This window comes from Callithrix jacchus, chromosome 6 (genome assembly GCF_049354715.1).
Source record: "Callithrix jacchus isolate 240 chromosome 6, calJac240_pri, whole genome shotgun sequence".
NCBI classification, from domain to species: domain Eukaryota; kingdom Metazoa; phylum Chordata; class Mammalia; order Primates; family Cebidae; genus Callithrix; species Callithrix jacchus.
The window spans coordinates 92,228,591-92,249,950 of record NC_133507.1 but is presented as its reverse complement, the minus strand read 5'-3'; the positions used below and the strand labels follow the sequence as shown (position 1 = coordinate 92,249,950).

Below are 21,360 nucleotides of genomic sequence, written 5' to 3'. Positions count from 1 at the left end.
TATTTATTGATGGTTTTTCTGGCTGCGAGTCTCTTTGTTGTTGTTATACTTAGTCCTTTCTTATTTTTAGATCAAATAATTATTGATATTCTTTTTTTTCCCAATTCTGATAGGATTTTACTAACTTCTAATTTTCCCAAATAGTTTTTGGGAGGTAAAGGAGAAATTTTACTTGTTCCCCACTCCGCTATCTAACTAAACACTGTGTGCTCATGTTTGCTTTCATCCCCTATGTACTAAACGTTCCACAGGCCGTGCTTCTTGTTCTATTCTGATTTATTGGTTGAATCTTGTGCTAACACCATTCTGTTCAAGATTATTAGATAAATTACTACATGGTTTGTCATGAAAATGAGATCCCCATTTTTAAGTGAGCTCTTTTTCTTTTTAAAAACAGCATTGGCTAACCCTACATGTTTACTCATTCGAATAAAATTTAGATTATTTAAGTTATAAAAAGTTAACAATTTTTTATTGAAATTACTCATATTCAATAACCTATAAATTTATTTGGTAGAATTTTTTACTTTTACAATTTCAGCTTTATGTTACAAAGCAAGAATGTATCCTTCTCTATTTCAAAAAACAGAGAAAAATGCACACTATTATTATCATCTAGAATCAGATCTTTAAATATTTTAATAGAGAAAGGAACAAGGAATAGACATTCTGTTGATTTAAGCTACGGTATATTAAAAAATCCATTGTAACAGTACACACTAACATTGTTGTCTAATATTATATCGTCTAATATTATATCGTTAAATATTTTAGTAGGTAAAGAATCAAAGAGTTGATAATGAATGAGCAAGATCAGAGCAATAATAATGCAGGTTTGTTAGAGGACAGGGCTCAGGCAAATCTTAACAAACATTATTTCTGTGCTAACCATGGTTCTGAGGTGATGTGGGTCTAAAACATACTAAGCCAAACAGTTGCCAGAAATAGAGGCTAGGATCCCAGTCAAAGCCAGAAATATAGTTATTAGTCACTGGACAGAATTGTTGAGCAGAAGCATTACCCAATAAAAAAATGAAAGACTCAAGACAAGATATGGCAATTTCAAAAGAATTCAAGAGAGAGAAAGAAGGCAATAAGGTAGCCTAGAAGTTAAGCTTCGATGCTTAACCAGTCAAAACAATTCTAAAAAAGAAAGTGCCATAATGGAAATAACAAAATAGTCTCAGAAAGGAGAATACTACTCGGGGTCCATGAAATCCTAGCCAAACATCGTGAATTTTTCTATTCACTAAATCCAGGCTCAAAGATTAGCCTTTGGCTGCCTAACTCACCCTCTTCCTCTCACCATTCTGAATACCATGAAAACAGAGCAGGATTATGATTAGTGCTGTGGTCCTGGACAGTCAGAGAATATTATGAAGACACTGGGAATCACATCATAAGCACCAAGAGAGAAGAGAGTGGCAAAAACATGAGTTTGAGAGAGTCTACCTATCACAGATTTCACACAGCTTGCAAATTTGTGAATGGTGTTTGAGTGAAATGAGAGATACCATGTAACATTCTACTAAAACACTTCATATTTTAATTGTATTTTATAGTCACAGAGTGTATCCAAAACCACAAAACCTGATATCCTTAATCCCCTGCAGAATTCTGAGGGTTAATCTAGGAAGTAATAATTAACTCCATTTTCTCACTAACAAAAACAAGGCAGTAAGCGGATTAATGACTTATCCAAAGGAGCGAAGCTAGTGAGGTGAAGAGATCCTGAATCCAGTTTTCTGCACCGTATATCTAATTCCATCTCCATGGTGTCTCCATTTTTGTTGCTTTTTTGGCCAAAACCATGGTTCTCAAACTTGTCTACACCTTGAAATCACCTGGAGAGTTTTAATGCTGATGCCCTAAATCTACTTCTAGAGACTCAGATTTAAGTGACATGACATGCAACCTAGATTGGATTTTCTGAAAGCTGCAAGATGATTCTAATGGAGCCAAGTTTGACAACCGCAGTCACCAAACAAATGTTTCCTTCAGAAAGGTAACTGGGGATTTAGTAATTGCCATACCAATCCACATAAGCCATTCCAAATCACCTGGTGGGGTTGGCAAGGGTGATTGATCTGACTTAGAAAGATAACTTTGTTAAGCAAGGATAGGGTTAGTAAGAGTTAACTGGTAGGTAAAAGCAGATTTATAGAGATTGAGTGTTCAGAGTAAGAGCTAAAACAATGGAGAGATAAACCAGTAGAAACATATGGATGTGTGGTATGTAGATAGGGCAAGGTACTACCCGGGGAAGGGCATTATATAAACTTCCATGTGCCCTCAAAGCCAGTCAGATTAAGTGAACCAGCTGTGCATGGACAAGGACAGAACCAGAGAAAAACGTCTAAAGCATTGGTGAGATGTCTTTAGCCAAAGGCAGAACTGGCATTTCCAGGCACTCACATACAGAGGGAAGACTGACCTCTCTGTGAACAGGGAGCCTTCTGCCCTTCTCCCTATTTCTAGCCCTTCTCACTTTTAAAGTGAATCAGTATCAGGGAAATCAGATATTTGAATGGATGCATTTGGAAAAGTGATTTTTAGTACTAGATTGGAGCCTGAAATACATTTTTCCCCACATTACAAAAAAAGAATAATATAAACACAGTGCTAGTGAAATAATTGTTGAAATAGCCTTATAAAAATATGTCTCAATTTGATGGATAAAGGAAATGTGGTACATATACACATGGAATACTATGCAGCCACAAAAAGGAACAAGATCATGTCCTTTGCAGGGACATTGATGGAGCTGGAAGCCATTGTCCTCAGCAAACTAATTCAGGAACAGAAAATCAAACACTGTATATTCTCACTTATAAGTGAGAGCTGAATGATGAAAACACATGGACACCTGGTGGGGAATGATACACACTGGGACCTAACAGTGTAGGGGAGGGAGAACAACAGGAAGAATAGCTAATGGATGCTGGGCTTAATACCTAGGTGATGGGGCTGGGCATGGTGGCTCATGCCTGTAATCCCAGCACTTTGGGAGGCCAAGGCAGGTGGATTACTTGAGGTCAGGAGTTTGAGACCAGTCTGACCAACATGTCAAAACCCTGTCTCTACTAAGAATACAACAATTAGCTGGGTGTGGTGGTGCACAACTGTAATCCCAGCTATTCAAGAGACTGAGGAAGGATAATCACTTGAACCCAGGAGGCGGAGGTTGCAGTGAGCTGAGATCGTGCCACTGCACTCCAGACTGGGCAACTGAGTGAGATGTCATCTCAAAAAAAAAAAAAAAAAGGAAGAAAGAAAAGAAAAAAAATACCTAGGTGATGGGATATCTGTGCAGCAAACCCCCATGGCAAACGTTTACTTGTGTAACAAACCTGCATATCCTGCACATGTACTTCAGAACTTAAAATGAAAGTTGAAGATAAAGGAAGAAAATCAAAGAAATACATCTTAGTTTGATAGAGCTGCTTTATCAAAATATAAGCTGAATAGGTGGTCCATAAACAACAGAAAATTATTCTCATAGTTCTGGTGGCTGGGAAGTCCAAGATCAAGGCATCAGCAGATTTGATGTCTGGTGAGGTCCCACTTCCTGATCTATAAAAACAGCACTTTCTAGCTGTGTCCTTCCTTTCATAATAGAAGGGGCCTGGTAGTTCTGTGGAATCCCTTTATTAGGGTATTAATCCTATTCACGAGGGCTCTACCCTCATGACCTAACCACCTCCCAAAGGCCCCACCTCCTACCACCATCACCCTGAAGATTAGAATTTTAACATTAATTTGAGGGTACACAAACATTTAGACTATAGCAGAATTTTGTTTCAGGAACAAAGGAATTGTGAACTGAAAGCCAAATGCCATATTTAACACTAACTCTATGCAGACAGCATTATAAGTTTCAAACTGACTTCCAAATAAACTTTAGGTTTCATTGCAGTGACTTTCTTAAGAATAGGGTCTGTGTCTTACTCATCATTGCATCACTTGAGCTTGACAAAGAGCACACTTTATGTTGGATTGTTCGAAGATGAACTTGTTTGTAATTTGTAACTGCCTCTTCTTAACACAGGAATAAGTAATGTCCCTCTCAAATATTTTCATACACCTTTTCCCCCCTCTCTTACTTTGCAATGAGATAAATTGAAGACTAAGTGTTTTATTTACCAAATATAAATTCTAGGACTGGAAGGCAAGTCTAAAGACCTCTTGCTTTCCTGACATTATAATTTCTAGATAGAAGGAGGTTTTCAACCATCTTCAATCCAAGGCAACCACAGGCAATATTCTGAGGCTCCCCCTTCTATTTAACGTATTGGTTCTTGTACTGGTTTTATCTAGGACATAGTGCCCTTCATCCAATTTCTCTCTTTCCTTTTTCCTCACCCTGTTTTATCAAGGTGCAGCCCTTTATATCTGCTCACAAAAGGGAACTCCTAAGTGCTGGTTCGTGATCAAGAAGCAGCAAAGCTGTCATCTCTCTAAATATATTTTTATATTTTGCTTGGGGTTGTCACTATAAATATGAAAAAGTATTGCTGATAGGGTTTTTCATGTGTGTACTCTCTTTCTCTCTCCATTCTCATTCACTTCATCATCCATAGGCCACTAGAACTATGTCACCACCCTGAAACAAATGGGGAAAGCAACCAATTACATTAAAATGCAATATAAATAGAGGGAACAAGCAATTTGTAATGTGGATTTCCAGAACAACTGGTCACATTCTGGGGGCTGGTCAAGCAAAAGGAACAGATAAGGAAGCCATTGGCTGTCATTTCGCTTGAACTATTGTGAGGATCTCAGGGCCTAAGGCGAGAATCCTCCCAAGTCTTCTTTCTTTCAAAACAGTTTCATTTTTGCCCCTGTCATTCATTTGCAAGAATAAAGAGACTGATGTAAGGCGTCTCTGGAATAGTCCTAGGAAAATGATTCTGGGAGTAGGACCAGTGAAGAGGGTTGTGAAAATGAACATGGAGACTTGAATTCCTTATGCCTTCTGGAAATAGAAGGACAAAAAATAAAGCAATAGTCCTATGCAAAAATTGTCATACACATGCCAACCTCTTAAAGCAGACAATGCCACCAAGTGTCAAGGTGACCTTAGAGCCTAAGAATGTGGAAAGAAGTCACACATTTGGCAGGCTACCCATGTGGAGAAGAGGCGGCAAAACTGTCACAGTTTGCAATCTCCCTTGTCAAGTCCATGGTAGAAATTGTTAATGAATCACAATCTTCTCTCCTCAACAGCCCAAATTTAGCTTTAAAATCTATTTCAACACAGTATGCCAGATACATTGTCTATCAAATGCCACCAGCCTTTTATCAGCTATCCATGATCAAAGCTATTGCAAAACTTCTGCCTACTAATTCAGGTCAGAGGAAGTGTGATCTAGGCTTGATTCAAGTCAGCAAGCTACCTGCCTTCTGAATCTGAGTCTTCTGCTCCTGCTCTAAGTAGTCACATTCCTTACCATGATGGCCCATTTTGGTTCTTTTCCTTCTCTCACTATCACATCCTTTTAACTTGCTTTCCACTCTACCGTTACTTTATGCCTCCACAGCATCCAGACAAGATTCAGCGGGGGATGCTTTGTTGAGAAAGGGAATGGAATGGATTTGAAGATGATGTTGAGGGAGAGGTACAGGTTTTCTCTTTTTCTCTCACTACACCCAAGCGTGCAGGGTGCCTTTAAATGTTCCATTCTCCGAATGGACATATGCAAGAAGGTCCTCAGATACCCTAATTACCATTCTGCTCAGCTGCTATGATATCTGTTTCTCATTTTTAGGTTATCTGTGGAAATCACAAATCTAATAATAGTCATTCTAATGACGTCTACAAATACTTTTCCCACAAATAATAAACTGCTAGGCACTACAAAGATAAAAATTGAGTGTCACCATTTCTAGACAAAGCCTGCAAATCTGCCTTGATATTCATTATAACCATAATGCTGACTTATACATATATTTTAGATATGCCTTATGGTGTATTCTACCTCCTCTAGTTCAAAGAGCTTCATAAAAGTTTGACCACTTTTTATAGAAATTTCCATAAATAGTGTCTGAAATCTGATCTCTGAAGGCTAGGTCCAATCAAATTATACTTGTGCACACTAATGCAAATAAATTTTAGCATCAGTCATTTAAAATACTTTTAATTATGATAAAAATCTCTCTGGGATATACTTATTTTCATAGTGGATCTTGTATTTATTCAACTACTAAAATAAGTTTATTACCCCAATACCCATCCAGACACTGAGGGACAAAGAATGTTAGCAGTTCACAAGTGCTTGAGAGATGTTTTCTAAAATTTTCGACTTTCATAAGATTCTTTCAAATGTGATTTTTAAAATAAAGATAATTGAGAGTAGGAGAAATAGAAGAAAGTGGTTCAATATCCAGATCAGGCATATGACTCAGGGTAAGTGGGGTTGGCAACTATTTTCAGCTGGTAGGAGTTCTGAAATTCTTGCCTATTTCAAACCTGCCTCTCAAATTTCCCACTCACTTAGGACAAATCTCTTCTCGGGGAGGAGGCACTCATCAAACAGTCATGTTTCATTATGTCTTGATGAATGGCGAGGTTAGAGGGAATGGGACTTCTGTCAGGTAAGCCTTGATAAGGGGAAGTATGAGATACTTGGGCTATGGCTGCTCCTTTCATCAGCTTTCAATATACTTTAGGGACATCTTGAAGTAATGGAAACCACATTTTTACTTGCCAAATTTTATGCTGCCAGAACATTTTCACAAGCCAGATTTCTAGCTTAGCCATGTCCTCTGTGGAAGTTCAGCTCCTCACCTCATCACTTCCCCACTAACATCCTCCCCCATTCACTAAGTGCTAAGCTAGATCCTATAGTCTCTACCACTGCCTAGTTTTACTTGAAGCTACCTTCAGCCGTCTCCTTTTTCCTTATGGTCTTCAACAGGCAGCTGGTCTTTCCCTACTTCATAACTCCTAATCCCTGCTGCGATGCTCACTACATTCCCATCTCCAGTAAAAGAACATCCTCTCAGCATTCTCCAAGCAATGGTTACTGAAGCCACTTGGTGGCAATGACATGAAGCCCATCAGATTCCAAAATTTTTTATAAAGAAAAAATTTGGTTTCTACTAGCCTGTAGGAAAGCATTAACAATATTGTTGTGCCTTGAGCTATATGCAACAGGGCAGAGACTTCTAGCAGACTAAACTGACTTACAAACACAAATGAAAAACATTTTGAAAGTTCCAGAAACACTGGTCGCATGAAGGGAGTGCAAGAACCTGAAGATAATATGTTGAGGTTCTGAAGTGTGCAGCTAGGCCTTAATGAACTAGGTAAGGCTTAATGTTCATTTGACCTCACTGGCACTGGGTTACTATAACTAGGAATCTTGGGCTTACCACAACTACGTGACTTCCCTGGGTATAGAATCAACTTTTCTTGTTGAAAAATATGGGAATCCTCAGGAGCTCCTGAAATCACTTTAATTTCTACAGTTGTCCACAAGAAAAGAATATTGACAAAAGGCCTTCTAGGTTTATTTTAGTAAGTGAACCAATTCAATAATTAGTCTCTGAGAACCTCTGTGAGCCTAAATCCTGTTCTGTTTGGCTTCATAAAAGATAGGTAGATTTCTACATCTGCTTCTGGCCTCAATCTGTTGTAGGTTATTTTACAGAAATATGTGAAGGAAATGTGGTCTCAGACAAATATGTAGATAGAAAAGTAAGAAGAATTCTAATAGCCTTTTCAGATGATTGTAGATATTCTTTTCTGATAGTGCACCAAAACTCAACAAGTAGTAGTGTCTTAAAGGTTAGTTGTTTGTGGAGTCTGAAATCATATCAATAAGCCCTTCTTACTCTGTCACATTACAATCCATTAGGCGATTTTGCACTCTGAATGTATCTTTTAACCAAGCATGATTCCATAACATCATGGTGTCTTAGAAAATATTGGTTCACTGAATTATGCAGGGTTTTTGAATATTGACATATTTCATTTTATAGTATCAAAAATCACATTTATTATTAATACCACCAATTTAATTAGAAAACACTTTAAATATTAGGAAGCTCACAAGCTTCTGGTGATGAAAACAAGTTTTCCAAAATTCAAATTTTTTCTTGAAAATTTGGATTTTACCACTGCAACAAATACCATCAGTCATTTTCCTAGAAATGAAAGACTGATGCTGTTCATTTTCATGGCATCTCCTAAAAGCTTAACTCTTAATTTCTATTTCTGTAGTTTGTCTCTCTTTCGTACTTTCAAATAAAAATGGCATTTCATAAAATAAATGAGTAGTTCTGCCTGAAATTCAAATAATTGCACAAGTATATTTTTTTCAATATCAGCATCATACTTAGTTATGGAACAGAAATACAGTTCTTCCTGCTTCCTTCTCATCTTGTCACTCAGAATATTTGTAACAGTTAATTATATGTGTTTACTTGGAGGGTGTTTTTGGATGACTCTACTCTCCCTCATCTCTTCTGGAAAAAAAAAAAAGGAAGCAGAAATTTCTATAAACCAAGAACTAAATAAATGAAGTTAAAATTATGCCCTAAGGCAAGCCTTCCCCTCCATGCTTAGAGCTAGCTCAAGGGATGTGAATGCCTCTCCAGGTCCAGTCTCTTGGTGTCAGAGAAGGGTCAGCACTGACTCTTACCCTGCTCAATTTGCTTCAACCCGTGGGACCTTGTTAAAAAAAAGCAAGTATGTATGCCATTCCAGACCTTATTTCATGCATAGTTGTCAGGGCATAAGAAACTTTATCAGATTCCAAAATGTATTTTAAAAGGTTGATGAGGCTGTGGTCCTTTATGATTGTTATGATCCACATCAGAAAGAAACCCTTTAAGGAGAAGAATATGATATTTTCATTTGCATAAAAACAATAAAACTCAGCAGCAATTTCCCCTATATAAAAAGTGAGAACACAGCACCTTGGTGACACAGACATCTGTTACTTAAACAGATGCCACCTTCTAAACTCACTCAAGCAACCCTCTGCTCAACCAGAGACCCCTAAACCAAAATTCAATGCCTGGATAGAGCAGTATGTGCAAAGGGTGCTTTGAATAATGATTGGTTTTACCTCCAAGCATCATTATGAATTTGCTTGACTTTTGTGTGTTGTTACTTTAGCAAAATCTCCTCCATTATTTCTCTCAGTAATGTCTTTCTTCTAACTTAACTTCCACAATCTGCAAAATCAAATGATTCCTTCTAAGATTCATTGCTGATTAGAATTAGCCCTTCAAAGTACAAACAATGGCTTTTGTTTGTTTGTTTCTTTCTTTCTTTCTTTTTGCAGATGCACTTTAATGATTTCACTGGACAGGGCTCTAACACTATCTAGGAGAGAAATGGAAGTTAGTTCCTTTTTATTTCCTTCTAAGTAGCACAAAGGGTCCCTGCTGATGTTTTCCAGCGAAGCAATACTTCCCCAGCCTGAGACTGATAAGCACCTTCAGAAGTTAGGCTTACACTTCTAAATCAGTTCATGAAAGGCATTACGAAAAACTATTATACTGCTATAATGGATGACAGCACAGTTGTATATGTTACACCTTGAAGTAAGCAGTAGAATTTTCCATCACTTGATAACCTTGAAACTGCTAAGGTATCAAATTGCTATCATGAATATTGTGCAGGAGCCGAAATAACTCAGGAAGCTGCCTTTGTGAATAATAATCAGAGAGCTGCAACATTTTTACTGAGAAAATGGATTTGAGGCACTGGTGTATTGACAAGCTTTCTAACAGGAAACTAAGGTAGACATTACAAGTACATTTGCATTGAGCTATGCATCAATCCATCAGCCAGCATTAGATTCATAAGTTCTAATTAGTTAAAAATATTATTAGCAAAGGATTATGTAGAATGTTAAATTTTTCAGGATAAAGGGTAAGGAGAGCCCATATGTTATTTAGCAGTTGAAAACAATAAATTTGTTTACTGTTTCAACTTCTCAATGTACTCTGAAATCTAACTCATTCCAGCAGAGTATAGAGGAGATGAGATTTGGGAAGTGAGAATTTGCTTAATAGCCATTTAAATCAATTGCAGCATGAAGAAATGGTAGAAACAGAGATAATACATGTTTATTACATCTCTCTTTTGTAAAAAAAAAATACAGTTGTTTAATTTTGTAAAATCCTGGCTTTGTTCATGAACAGAGCACCTAGTATTGGTCTGTAGCATTTTCAGACGACAAAGTCTACTGAGAACCCTCGACAGCTATGTGAAAACTCAATGTCTGGAGTGATTCATCATTATGTCAGACTGGCCAGCACTTTGTCACAGTGACTGACAATGGGAGAAACTTGGAAATAATACAAAGATTCTCTGTTCACTGATAGTGTCTGCACTGTGATTAGAGAAGAAAGCTTTGAGACTGTGAGGAGAATCTTAATTTTCACAAAAAATTAATTTTGATATTTTACCCTTTGTTTGACAAATCCCACCTAACTTTTTTCATTGTCTTACTCAAAAGTGGCCATTTTCATTTAAAATAGTGTCTGGAGCCTGATTATTGAACATCAATGCACATTCAACAGCTTAGTAGGTGGGGTGAACAATTTTTCAATAGTGTAAGACCAGCTACACTGGCTTTATACTGGGCTACTCTATCCAGCTGAAAAAGGTAAATGCCCTCCTGTTAATGGTTGCCTGGATGTGACTGATGGTGGTGCCAATACGACCTAAATTAATTCATGCCTAATCCTTTTCTTGGAATCTGGAATCATTTTATACTATTTAATCTGGCAAAATCCTAAAAGGGTAATAATATTAATTCCTTACTTCAGGTAAGCTCTTGCTATATAAAGTAATGCAATGCATCGGCATTATTGTTGGAGGTGCTGGGAAGCAAAGGTAAATGGCTCGATGGAAACCCATCCCCTCCATAGGAAATAAAAAAAAAATAACATCTATAGATAATAGATCAATCGTATCACCTTCTTATTAAACAATTTTTAAAGCTAAAATGGATCCCATCCAGAAAAATGTGATTACAAGAGGAGTAAATTATCAGAGGGGATAATAACAAAACCTAATGTTTGTTGACATTGTGTGCCGGAAATTACACACATAATATCGCATATATTCCCAAGAAACTCTATGAGAGAAGAATTACCATCACCACTGTACAATTCAGAAAATGGAGAATCAGAGAACAAGTATACAATTGGTGAATGGTAGAACTCGAATTTAAGTCCAGATATGCCTGCTTCCAAAGACAATAATCACCAGAGAAAACAGAACATTTAAAGTGAGATAAATGAAAGATAAAGTCAAGGACTATAAAAAGACATGCAGTCAAATGTCTATCACAGTGATGGTCTCAAGATGCACATCACTTCCCTTCATTACTCTCTCATCTTCCTCTAAGTCTCGTTGCTTTTATGTTAAAGCAAAAAGTCCTCACCATGACCAGGGAAGCAATGTGTGATCCAGGTCCGACCTGCTTCCCAAGCCTCATTTTCCAGCACCTTGTCCTTCTTTCCATTGCAGCCTCACTGGCTTATTGGTGGTGCTTTTTATCTGTCATGCCTTTTTCTGACTTTTGCTGCTTCTAATTACTAAAATTCTCTTCTCTATTCTCTTTACCTGGTTAAATCCTTTCCATCCTCATAGCTCAGGTCCCATAGCTCAGTTAAACAACATCATCAGGAAGTTGGATTCCCCTTCTCATATGAACCACATACCTTTCTTCTACTGCCTTTGTCAGAATTGTAACTTACATTTGTTAGAATGATTATTTCATTTATGCCTGAACAATTCACTTGACTAGTATCTCCAGTGATGAGCTCTCCCTGTCACATAAATAGAGGCTCATTAACTCTGAGAGAATGAATGAGTAAATGGATAAATAGTTTTTATCTGTATTCCTTCTTATAGTTTGTATTTAGAGTTTTATTTGATTTTTATTGCACCTGAAGGACAAAACAAATTAGGTATTGCTTTCTCATTTTACTGAAGAAGAAATTAATGCTCAGGGAAGATTAATACTTATCTAAATGTACATGAGTAGTAGCAGAGACTGCTAAAATCTGAGCCTTCTGAATCTCAGATCAATGTTAATTATATGAAAGCCTTACTGTGTCATCAGTGGAAATGCAAATTTCTGCTATCTACTCATAATAAAACATGGAAAATGCAGAAAAAAAATACACAAAAGGACAAATGAGCACCCCACTGATCATGGACAAAGCACGAATTAGGAAATGCATCTTGAAAACAGCAGCATTGTTTTCCCCTGTGGTCTTCCTGGGCCAGCTCAGGTCCTGGTGTAAGCTCAGACTCTGATTCAGGTCCTGGAGGAAGGATCTAAGACTTGAGTAAGGAGTGATGTCTCTCAAGTCAAGGAGCTGATTGTAAACTCCAGATGAGTGGTGATAAATGGCCAAGGTTCAAAAACATGGAACATGCTTCTGGCCAAGGCTTTGTGGACAGGAAGGTAATATATTCCACAAAATATTAAAATGTCCTCTTTTTGAGCACAGCAGCCTTCCATGTCAGGTGGCTGTGACAGGTGCTTTTGAGCCCAAACACACCAAAGGCCCACTGAGAGTTTATTGTTTTCTGAAAACACACAGTTCAGGCCCAATAATAACTCATGCCATTAACTTGTGGGCTCAGCCGACCCAATTTCTGATCCAGTTCGGACCAATGTGGATAGCATATTGGTAGCTGTAGATACAACATTAAGACAAGTCTGGAATGAGTGGTCCAGGAGCAAGCAAGTCGCAGAGCCCAGGGTTTCTCTAACCACAGCTGTTGATGCTCAGCCTAAATGATTGCACTTGAGCTTAGTTTCCCTGTTGACTTCTCTTAAGAAGACAATGTTGCTATTAACTGTAATGTACTTGGTTGGTTTCCTCTGTCCTATTTTCCCAGGAGTTGGATCCTTTCCCAGTTCTCTCAGATATGGGTTATGATCTACTTAAATTGAATAGACCCCTTCACCACACAGAACTATGAACCAATTACCCATCTGATACGGAGAATCACCATTACTTTGATTCTCTCAATTACCATGACCTGCGAGGATGCCTGGGTTTGTTCTGCCTCCTGAGCTCTTTTCAGTAACATCTAGTTGTCTTGTGGTCATAATCTCAGGACTGGGTCTAACCCCTAGTTCCAACCTTGTCTTTCACAAAGGCAAATCTGAGAAAACTTAGATTATCTTTCAGTGGAGCATTTTCGAATTCTGGTGAATTCCACCTTAGATTTCTTCATGACAGATTTTGCCTAGGGAATAAAAAGATTGCCCATTGTGACTGCTCAAGACAGCGCCAGTGCTCTGTCCTTACCCAGCAAAGAGGAAACTTCTTGTGCAAGTCTAAGAGTTATAAGAAAAGCATCAACCAAGGAGAAGGTCTAGTATACTAATAGCATATGTACCCAGACTGGTCACTCTGTTTAATCTGTGCTCACCTATTGACCCTGAACTTCTGTACCAGATTCCAGAATTTATCCCCAAACGTATTGACCTCACTGTGGTTTTCCTACTCTTGTTGGAACATCCAGAACTTACATGGAATGTCATGATCCTGGCTACTTTGTTACTGATTGTTTCTTGCCTGTCCTAGCCAATTTCTTTTCTTTTTCTTTTCTTTCTTTTTTTTTTGAGACGGAGTTTCGCTCATGTCACCCAGGCTGGAGTGCAATGGCGCGATCTCGGCTCACCGCAAGCTCCGCCTCCTGGGTTCAGGCAATTCTCGTGCCTCAGCCTCCCGAGTAGCTGGGACTACAGGCACACGCCACCATGCCCAGCTAATTTTTTGTATTTTTAGTAGAGACGGGGTTTCACCATGTTGACCAGGATGGTCTCGATCTCTTGACCTCGTGATCCACCGGCCTCAGCATCCCAAAGTGCTGGGGTTACAGGCGTGAGCCACCGTGCCCGGCCAATTTCTTAACTCTAGAGTCTACCACGGCCTTTCTAAATGTGGCTAGAGATTCAAAAAATTGGTAGCACTAGTGAGTACCTTATTGCCATATAACTGGTATGGTGTGGGTAATTATACAAGTGATTCCGTTGTGTAGTAAAAGTTAGGAGCTACTGTTTTATGTTCTTAGAATTCAGCTGAAACTGAATTTCAGAGAGAATGGCCATTGTGAGGGAGTGGATTCATGAGGCAGAGGGAATAAGCAAGTGGGAAAGTGATTTTTACGAAGGGGTTGTGCCAGTGTGGTGGGGAGGAGATGAAATAAAAAAGAGAAGCATATGTCTTGGAAGCTGTGTCCAGCGACAACAGAAGAAATGTGCTCAGCTGTACACAGAGGAGTGAATCCAAGCTAGATTCTTAGGTGAAAACCACTGGCATAGGCAGCACATACTGGACACAGTGAACTCACACTTAGTCAATTTATCTGACTAAAACACCAGTGAGTGCTAGGCTTATACGCAACCTTTGAGTATAAGGTTTCTTATACTCTATGCAGAAAGATACACAGTCTTTCTTTCTCTGCATGGCATCTCTGATCATCAGGAATTACTGCTTAGTCCTAACAACCCACCAGCTGACAAAATCCAGTCTCATATTGATTATCATTTTCTTGGAAATCCTGTGAAGCAGACAGGACAATTATTATTACTTTTATCTCCATTATATTGATAAGAATAGTAAAACCCAGAGTGGGAAAACGACTTGTCCAAGGTCACATAGCAGCCAAATTCAAGGCAAGACTGAGATTGGAGTTTAAATCTTCCCGTTCCAAATTCACAGCTCCTTTATTTCACCATTCTGCCTGAAAAGATTGAGAATTATCTCAAAACAGATACCAGTTTACATTATGATATCTGTGTTTTGTAGGCTCTTCATGGGTTCTTCAGTAGGTAGGGAAGGATATCAAGACCACTGTGTCTGTTTCCTCAACAGTTTCATCAGTGATCAACTGATTAAGGAATATGATACTATCCTTTTGGATGCCTTTGGAAATTTACAGGGAGAGAGTTTTTTATTGTCACAATTATGAGGAGTCATTATTGGCATTTAGTGAATTGTGACCAGGGAGAGTGGTAAAGCCACGGTGCATATTACATTTTCACACAGTAAAACATTCTAGCTTCATTCATGATGCTGAGTGCTCACTGTACATCATGCAGATGTACACTTTTTTTTTTACACTGTTAGAAAAAAGAATCTTTTTACAATTACCTAATTGAATCTAACTCAATTTTACATGTAAGTACAAAGTACTTTTGGATGGCTTTAATAGTTACTGAATTTTCAGGAATGCGACTCCCAAGTAGATCTAGGAAAATTTTATATTTTTGTCAAAAAATCAGGAAGTTATTCACCACCTTAGAAAACTGCAATGCATGGGATTTTACCTTACTTTGCTGGCTGAGTTTATAATCTTGCCCAAGAGTTGTGGATTAAGGGAGGTTTACTGTATAGCTGCCAGAAATCAACTCTCACTCTTCTTTAACTTGATAATTTTGGATGACTGAGAAACCAAGGCATGATTGAACTTCATTCTGAAAAGGCAAATAGTTTAATGGCATTGTGCTTTATTAATAAAAAGTCTTGGTTTTGTCTGAAATGATTGGAGGATGAGTTTGCTTTTCACTGAATTATCCAGAAACTCAGGTGACAAGTTTGAATTTGAAATGGAAATACCTTAATTGGAAAACATTTCACAAAGTCAGCGTGTTTTTCTATCCTTTCTCCAAGAAAAGATGGGAAGTTGCGTCTGGATGAAACATTCTGTCACAGATTCATCTTAGCTTCATGTCATAGCTTGTGTATTATTTAGAGGTAATTTAAGATTCCTAGATATGGTAACATATATTGAAACTTTCATTTCACCTACTGCACTCTCTCCCTGCACTTTCCAATTCCAGTCTTTATTTTGGAAAGAAACTATTAAACTGCAGTATAAAGTTAAACACACTTGACAGGGAAAGGTGTGTGAGTCAGCAGTTTGTAGCTGCCAAGAAAGGAATGAGAGGGCTTTCAAATTCACGTTATTGATGTGAATTATTTTGAAGAATGTACAGTTGGCAGTTTCAGTAAATTTTGGCAGGAATCAGCAATTTACTGATGATGACAATAAACTAACAAACAACACTACATTCTCTAACCAGGCAGCAAAACTGATCATTTGATGATCAAAAGTAATGGAGATAGAGCTATAGGTGATCATTTCAGAGTGACCCATAGAGAGGACCCTGAAGTCAGCTCATTATCTCAAATGGGCAGATATCATCTTCACAGTGAATCACAAGTCTGCCAAATATCACATCTGGGTTACAATTTCTTAGAATCTTTAGTTCTTTAGTGACAACTGCTTTGGAAAATTTTCTAAGTATTACATTCACAATAATTGTGGGAAGAACCAGAGCACCATTCTAGAACATCTTATCCTGAGCTCTTTTGCATTCAATTGCATTAAAATATTCTGGAAAGATTTAAAGAGAAAAATAAATAAAAAGGTGATTCCGAGGCCTAAATCCCGGCACTCAGGATTTAGTAGCTTTGAGGTAAGGCCTGGGAATATTTATATTAAAAAAATGTCCTGGTAATGTCTAAGGGGCCAACAGATGTGGTATCTACTGCTTTGATAACTTGTTTATTAGGTGACAGAATAAAAAGAACAACGTAGAATTTCTCTGGGTTCATTTCAATAATCTGTAGTAAATTCTAATTCTCCTCAATAATTTTACATAATTTATAAAATTATAAAACATTTAATACTGAGGATGTTAAAAATAAAAGTAGTTTATTTATGTGGAGAAGAACACAAAGAAAGAGATAGAAAGAGTGTTCATAGTGTACATTTTATGGCCCAGGGTGGAATAATGTATGAACTTCTGGGAACACTTCCTCAAGGCATAGATGTACCTTAACAGTGGCACAATGTTAATAGCTACTCCTGGACTGTGGCTTAGCTCTTAATGGGCACAATATTTCAGTCATAGGGAAACCTAATGAAGGAAGACTTGGTTTCAGAGCATCAAAGGAGATGGTTGTGACACCACTGTCCAGATAGTTTCAGGCTCAGATAAAATATGGAGCCACCAATTATTCAGCCTATCAGACCAGGAAGAACCATTTTATTCAGTGGTCCCTGATAGAGCCAGTGCATTGTCATCTTGGACAAACACTGCCGTTTTGAGTTCCCCTTGATTAAAAACTGCCTAAATCCAGTCCAAAAAACATCAGCCTCATGGCTAATGTCAGCATGACCATAAACCACAAGTGAAACCTCCAACCAGAAACATTCCAACCCTGAAATAAACCCCCTCTGACCAGAATCATGCCAACCCTGAGATAACCTCCCCTCCAACCAGAAACTTGTCAACCCCAAGATAACCTCCCCTCCAACCAGACATTCCAACCCTGTAATAAAAACTCTCCTCCACACAGAAACATTCCAAGCCTGTGATAGGCTCTCCCTTCCTAAACCCTTAAATACCCTAATTTTGTAAGAGAGAAGGCTCCTGACAGAAATTGGCCAGAAGCCCCTCTCAGGTTTATTCTCCAAAATAAACCAGTCTTTGCTTGTTCAGGTACTTTTCATGTTTTTCTTCCTTCTTTAACCTTTACATTTCCTTCTCTCTTCTTAAAAAGCAGAAGCCTATAATTCAGTGAGCTTTGGTTAAAATACTACACTATTCACCCAAGAGAGGCAAGGTTAATAATTTAGCATCCTAGCACAAAATTATTTGTTAATTATACTCATTGAGGCAGTGCATACTCTCACAGCTCTGGCTTCAGTCTCTGCTTTTCCAAAGGAAGAAAAACTTTGTGCAGTAGTAAATTCTAAAACCTCAGTGAAATCTGCTTTATCCATTTTATTCCAACATCCAAGTTTTAAAGACCACAAACAAGTTTTAAAGATTGCAAACATCATTTATAATTATAGAATCATAAAATATTGAGAAGAAATCTCATATATGATCTCATATATGGTCCACCTCTAACTGAGACTCATTTCTGACCCCTCTCTTTCTATTACACATTCCAGATTTATCAAACAAAGAGTTCATCAGCAATTCTCTTGCCTCTACCATAGAAATATATCCAAAATAAGAACATTTCTCATAACATCCACTGCAGTGATCTTAGCCAGAGAAACCATCAAGTGTCACTTTCATTACAGCAACTCCTAACTTGTGTTCCTCCTTCTATCTTTGCCCACTAAGGACTTGCCATATCACATCATAGCAGAAATATACTTTCAAAATAGAGACCACATCATGTCATTCTTCTGGGCAAAAAGCCAGTCCTTACAATGACTTAGGATTCTACATGATTTGTTTCTAGTTATTTCTTCAATCTCATCTCCGAACTTTTCTCTCCACTGAAGACATACTGGCCTCCCAGCTGTTTGCTGAGCATCTCAAGTATTCTTCAAACTCAAGTTCAAGGTCCTGGTGTTTCTCCTGCTTGGAACAGTTCTCTAGACAGTTTCTTCCACTCCTTTAAGTCTTTGCTCAGAGGATACTTTCCTAGTGAGGCCTACCCCGATTACTCAAGTTAAAATTCCAACTCAACTCCCTCTCTGCACTCTATGCTGAAACTCCTTATCCATTTTTCTATTGCTTGTTGAAGGTTTCCATTGGTTGACTGTCATCTCACGCTTATCATCACAAGTGGAATTCTTTACCATTCCTCAAACTTATTACTTTATTTAATGGCATCCCTTCTATAATTAAATCCTGAAAGTAAAATTAGGCACATTCCATGTCAGAAGCTTTATGCATTATGTCACTCAATCATTTCTCTAGTCCTGTAAATACAATGTACTTATTCCAATTTAAAGCAAGACCATGAAGAGTATATAGTGAATGGTAGAGCTGGTATTCAAAGTCAGGTCCCAGTGATAGCATATACTATTGTCTTCCATCTATAGCAGGGGTCAGCAAATATTGATCATAAGCCAAATAGAGCTCATCATCTGCTTTTGTACATAGAGTGTTGTTGTGACACAGTTATGCCCATTTATTTGTGTATTATTATGGCTGTTTTTATGCTATAATCACAGAATTGAGTAGTTACCAACAGAAACTATATGACATGCAAAGCCTAAAATACTTATGATGTGGCAAACTCCTGATATCTACCATGCTGCCTTTCATATAAAATGGAAGATTTTTGATCTAGAAATTTCCTGATACATAAATATACAAGAAATATTTCATACACAGGAACAACTACTAAGAAAAAAACTTGTTTGAAGAATAATATTCAAAAGTTTTTAAAGTTGTAGATCTCCAAATCTAGGTTTTTCTAAGCTTTTGTTTTTAGTTCAGTTTACTATACTTAATATTTTTCTGCAGATACATCAACTATTAATAATTATTGTTGAGGATGCCTTTGATTATTTTTGGTATAGATATAGTTGGACTCATTTAAAACACTTTTAAACAACATTTGTGAGTTTCATTTTTCAGTTTCACTTTTAATTACTTTACCTCTCTGAGATATACTCATAAAATTTTTATATAGCAAATAAATTAAACTTACAGTAACATTTAGATCCCCAAGATGTCACAATACTGTTTACATATTGAGAAAGGCTTTAATCTAAAATGCTAAGTCTAAATCTGTTATTCCAATATACATTTTATATTAATTTTGCAAGTTTCACTTGTTATTGGGGAGAACAAATTCTCCTAAACATAAGCATATACAATTCTAATGTACTCTTACTAGTTAGCTAAAAGAAATACAATAGGTTTGAGTCTTTGAATATCTCTTACTTGATTCTAAACGTTTTTGAGTTCAATAGGAAAACATTTGTATCATGCCAATCAATTTTGGAAATAACTTCTCAACTAATTGAGATTGCAAAATGATAAGGTGTTTGGCTCACAAAATTAACACATTAGCGTATATTAATTGCAAACAACATATAATCAGAACATGTAATCAATATAATCTTATTACAGACTTTGTAGGGACAGTCTAAGCATTATTGTCATTACTATTGTTTTTTGAGACAGAGTTTTGCTCTGTCACCTAGGCTAGAGTGCAGCAGCACCATCTTGGCTCACTGCAACCTCTGTCTTCTGGGTCTAAGCAGTTCTCAACCTCCCGAGTTGCTGGGACTGCAGGTGCACACTACCACACCAAGCTAATTTTGTATTTTTTTAATAGAGATGGGATTTCACCACATTAGCCAGGTTGGTCTTGAACTCCTAACTTCAAGTGATCTGCCTGTCTTGGTGTCTCAAAGTGCTGCGATTACAGGCGTGATCCACTGCGCCTGGACATAAGCATAATTTATAGTCTATAATGGCAAATTATAGACTAAATTTAGCACTTAAAGCAAGTTAGGCTCTTAATATGTATACCTGTCTACTTAATGTCTGCAACCCTGCCTAGTAAGTTCACTTGAATGGATTTTTGCATTTCTTTGCATCCTTTGGCTCTCCAATGTGCTTTTTGAATTTCATGCTAAAGCCTTTTTAATAAACTAGTTTGATGTCTTTTTTTCAGAGTCTATTTCTTAGTATCACATAATTCTTGTGGACATTAAAATGCAAATAGACTTCTAGTTCTTTCTGATGGCTTTGTATGACTATTAGGTAAACCTCTAGGCTCCGGTTCCATGCTGGATGGACCTAGACCAATAGATTCTGAGAGGTGGAGGAAAGAGAAAAGGTAGAGAGGCTGCCACACTGGTCTTAATACCTGGTCATGTTGCAAAATATCAAGCCTTTATTGCTCTCTGGATTGACAGCTATGTACCTATGTTTTGTACATTATTATTATTTTAAAATAGTGTCTATTCCCCTCTGTTATCCTAACCAAGATTTGAAATGTAAGAAAAGTTAATAATAATAATAATAATTCAGTGACAGATAAATAAATAATCCACATTTCATCATGCTACCAAATGCTGGATTTGTTAGTCTGTCTCTCACCTACTTGAGCATGACTGAGGAAAAAGAGGTTTTCCATTCAGGCTTCTTAATGCAGTGGCCACTTCCTAATTTCACTGTAATTTCTCAAGGCAGTCCTCCTCCCAGTTCTTCCAGACCTGCATTGTCCAATGTGGGGCCACTAGCCACATATAGTTACTCAACTCTTGAGATGTGGCTGGTATGACCGAGAAAGTAAATTTTAAAATTATATTTAATCTTTGTTAATTGAAATTTACCTTTAACTACTGACAACTGACTCAGCTATTTTAAAAATTGTAAGACTATTTGGAGCAAATTAGGTATGTAAATCTTCTTTTTGAACTGTAAATTTTATTAGATCTAAGTAAAGGTTCAAATTTAGATCTAAATCTAGATCCAAAGAATGAAAATTTACCCTCTGCATTGACATGTGTTATAAATGTAAAATACACACTGGATTTTTAACATTTACTGTGAAAAAGAATATAAACTGTTTTATAAATAATAAATTGAT

General features: G+C 37.3%; 1 protein-coding gene across 8 annotated transcripts in view; it reads right to left on the bottom strand.

Moving 5' to 3' along the window:
* LOC144576666 (uncharacterized) overlaps positions 1-21,360 on the bottom strand; it is a 489,614-nt gene that overhangs the window by 95,016 nt on the left and 373,238 nt on the right. The window contains exon 10 of one of the 8 annotated variants that reach the window (XM_078327895.1): positions 575-15,470. The exons of the other annotated variants lie outside the window; for them this stretch is intronic. Within the exon in view, the coding sequence (XP_078184021.1) occupies positions 15,408-15,470 (63 nt within the window). The 3' untranslated portion in view covers positions 575-15,407. Of the gene's footprint in view, positions 1-574; positions 15,471-21,360 lie in introns of those variants that run through there. 8 annotated transcript variants of the gene reach the window in all.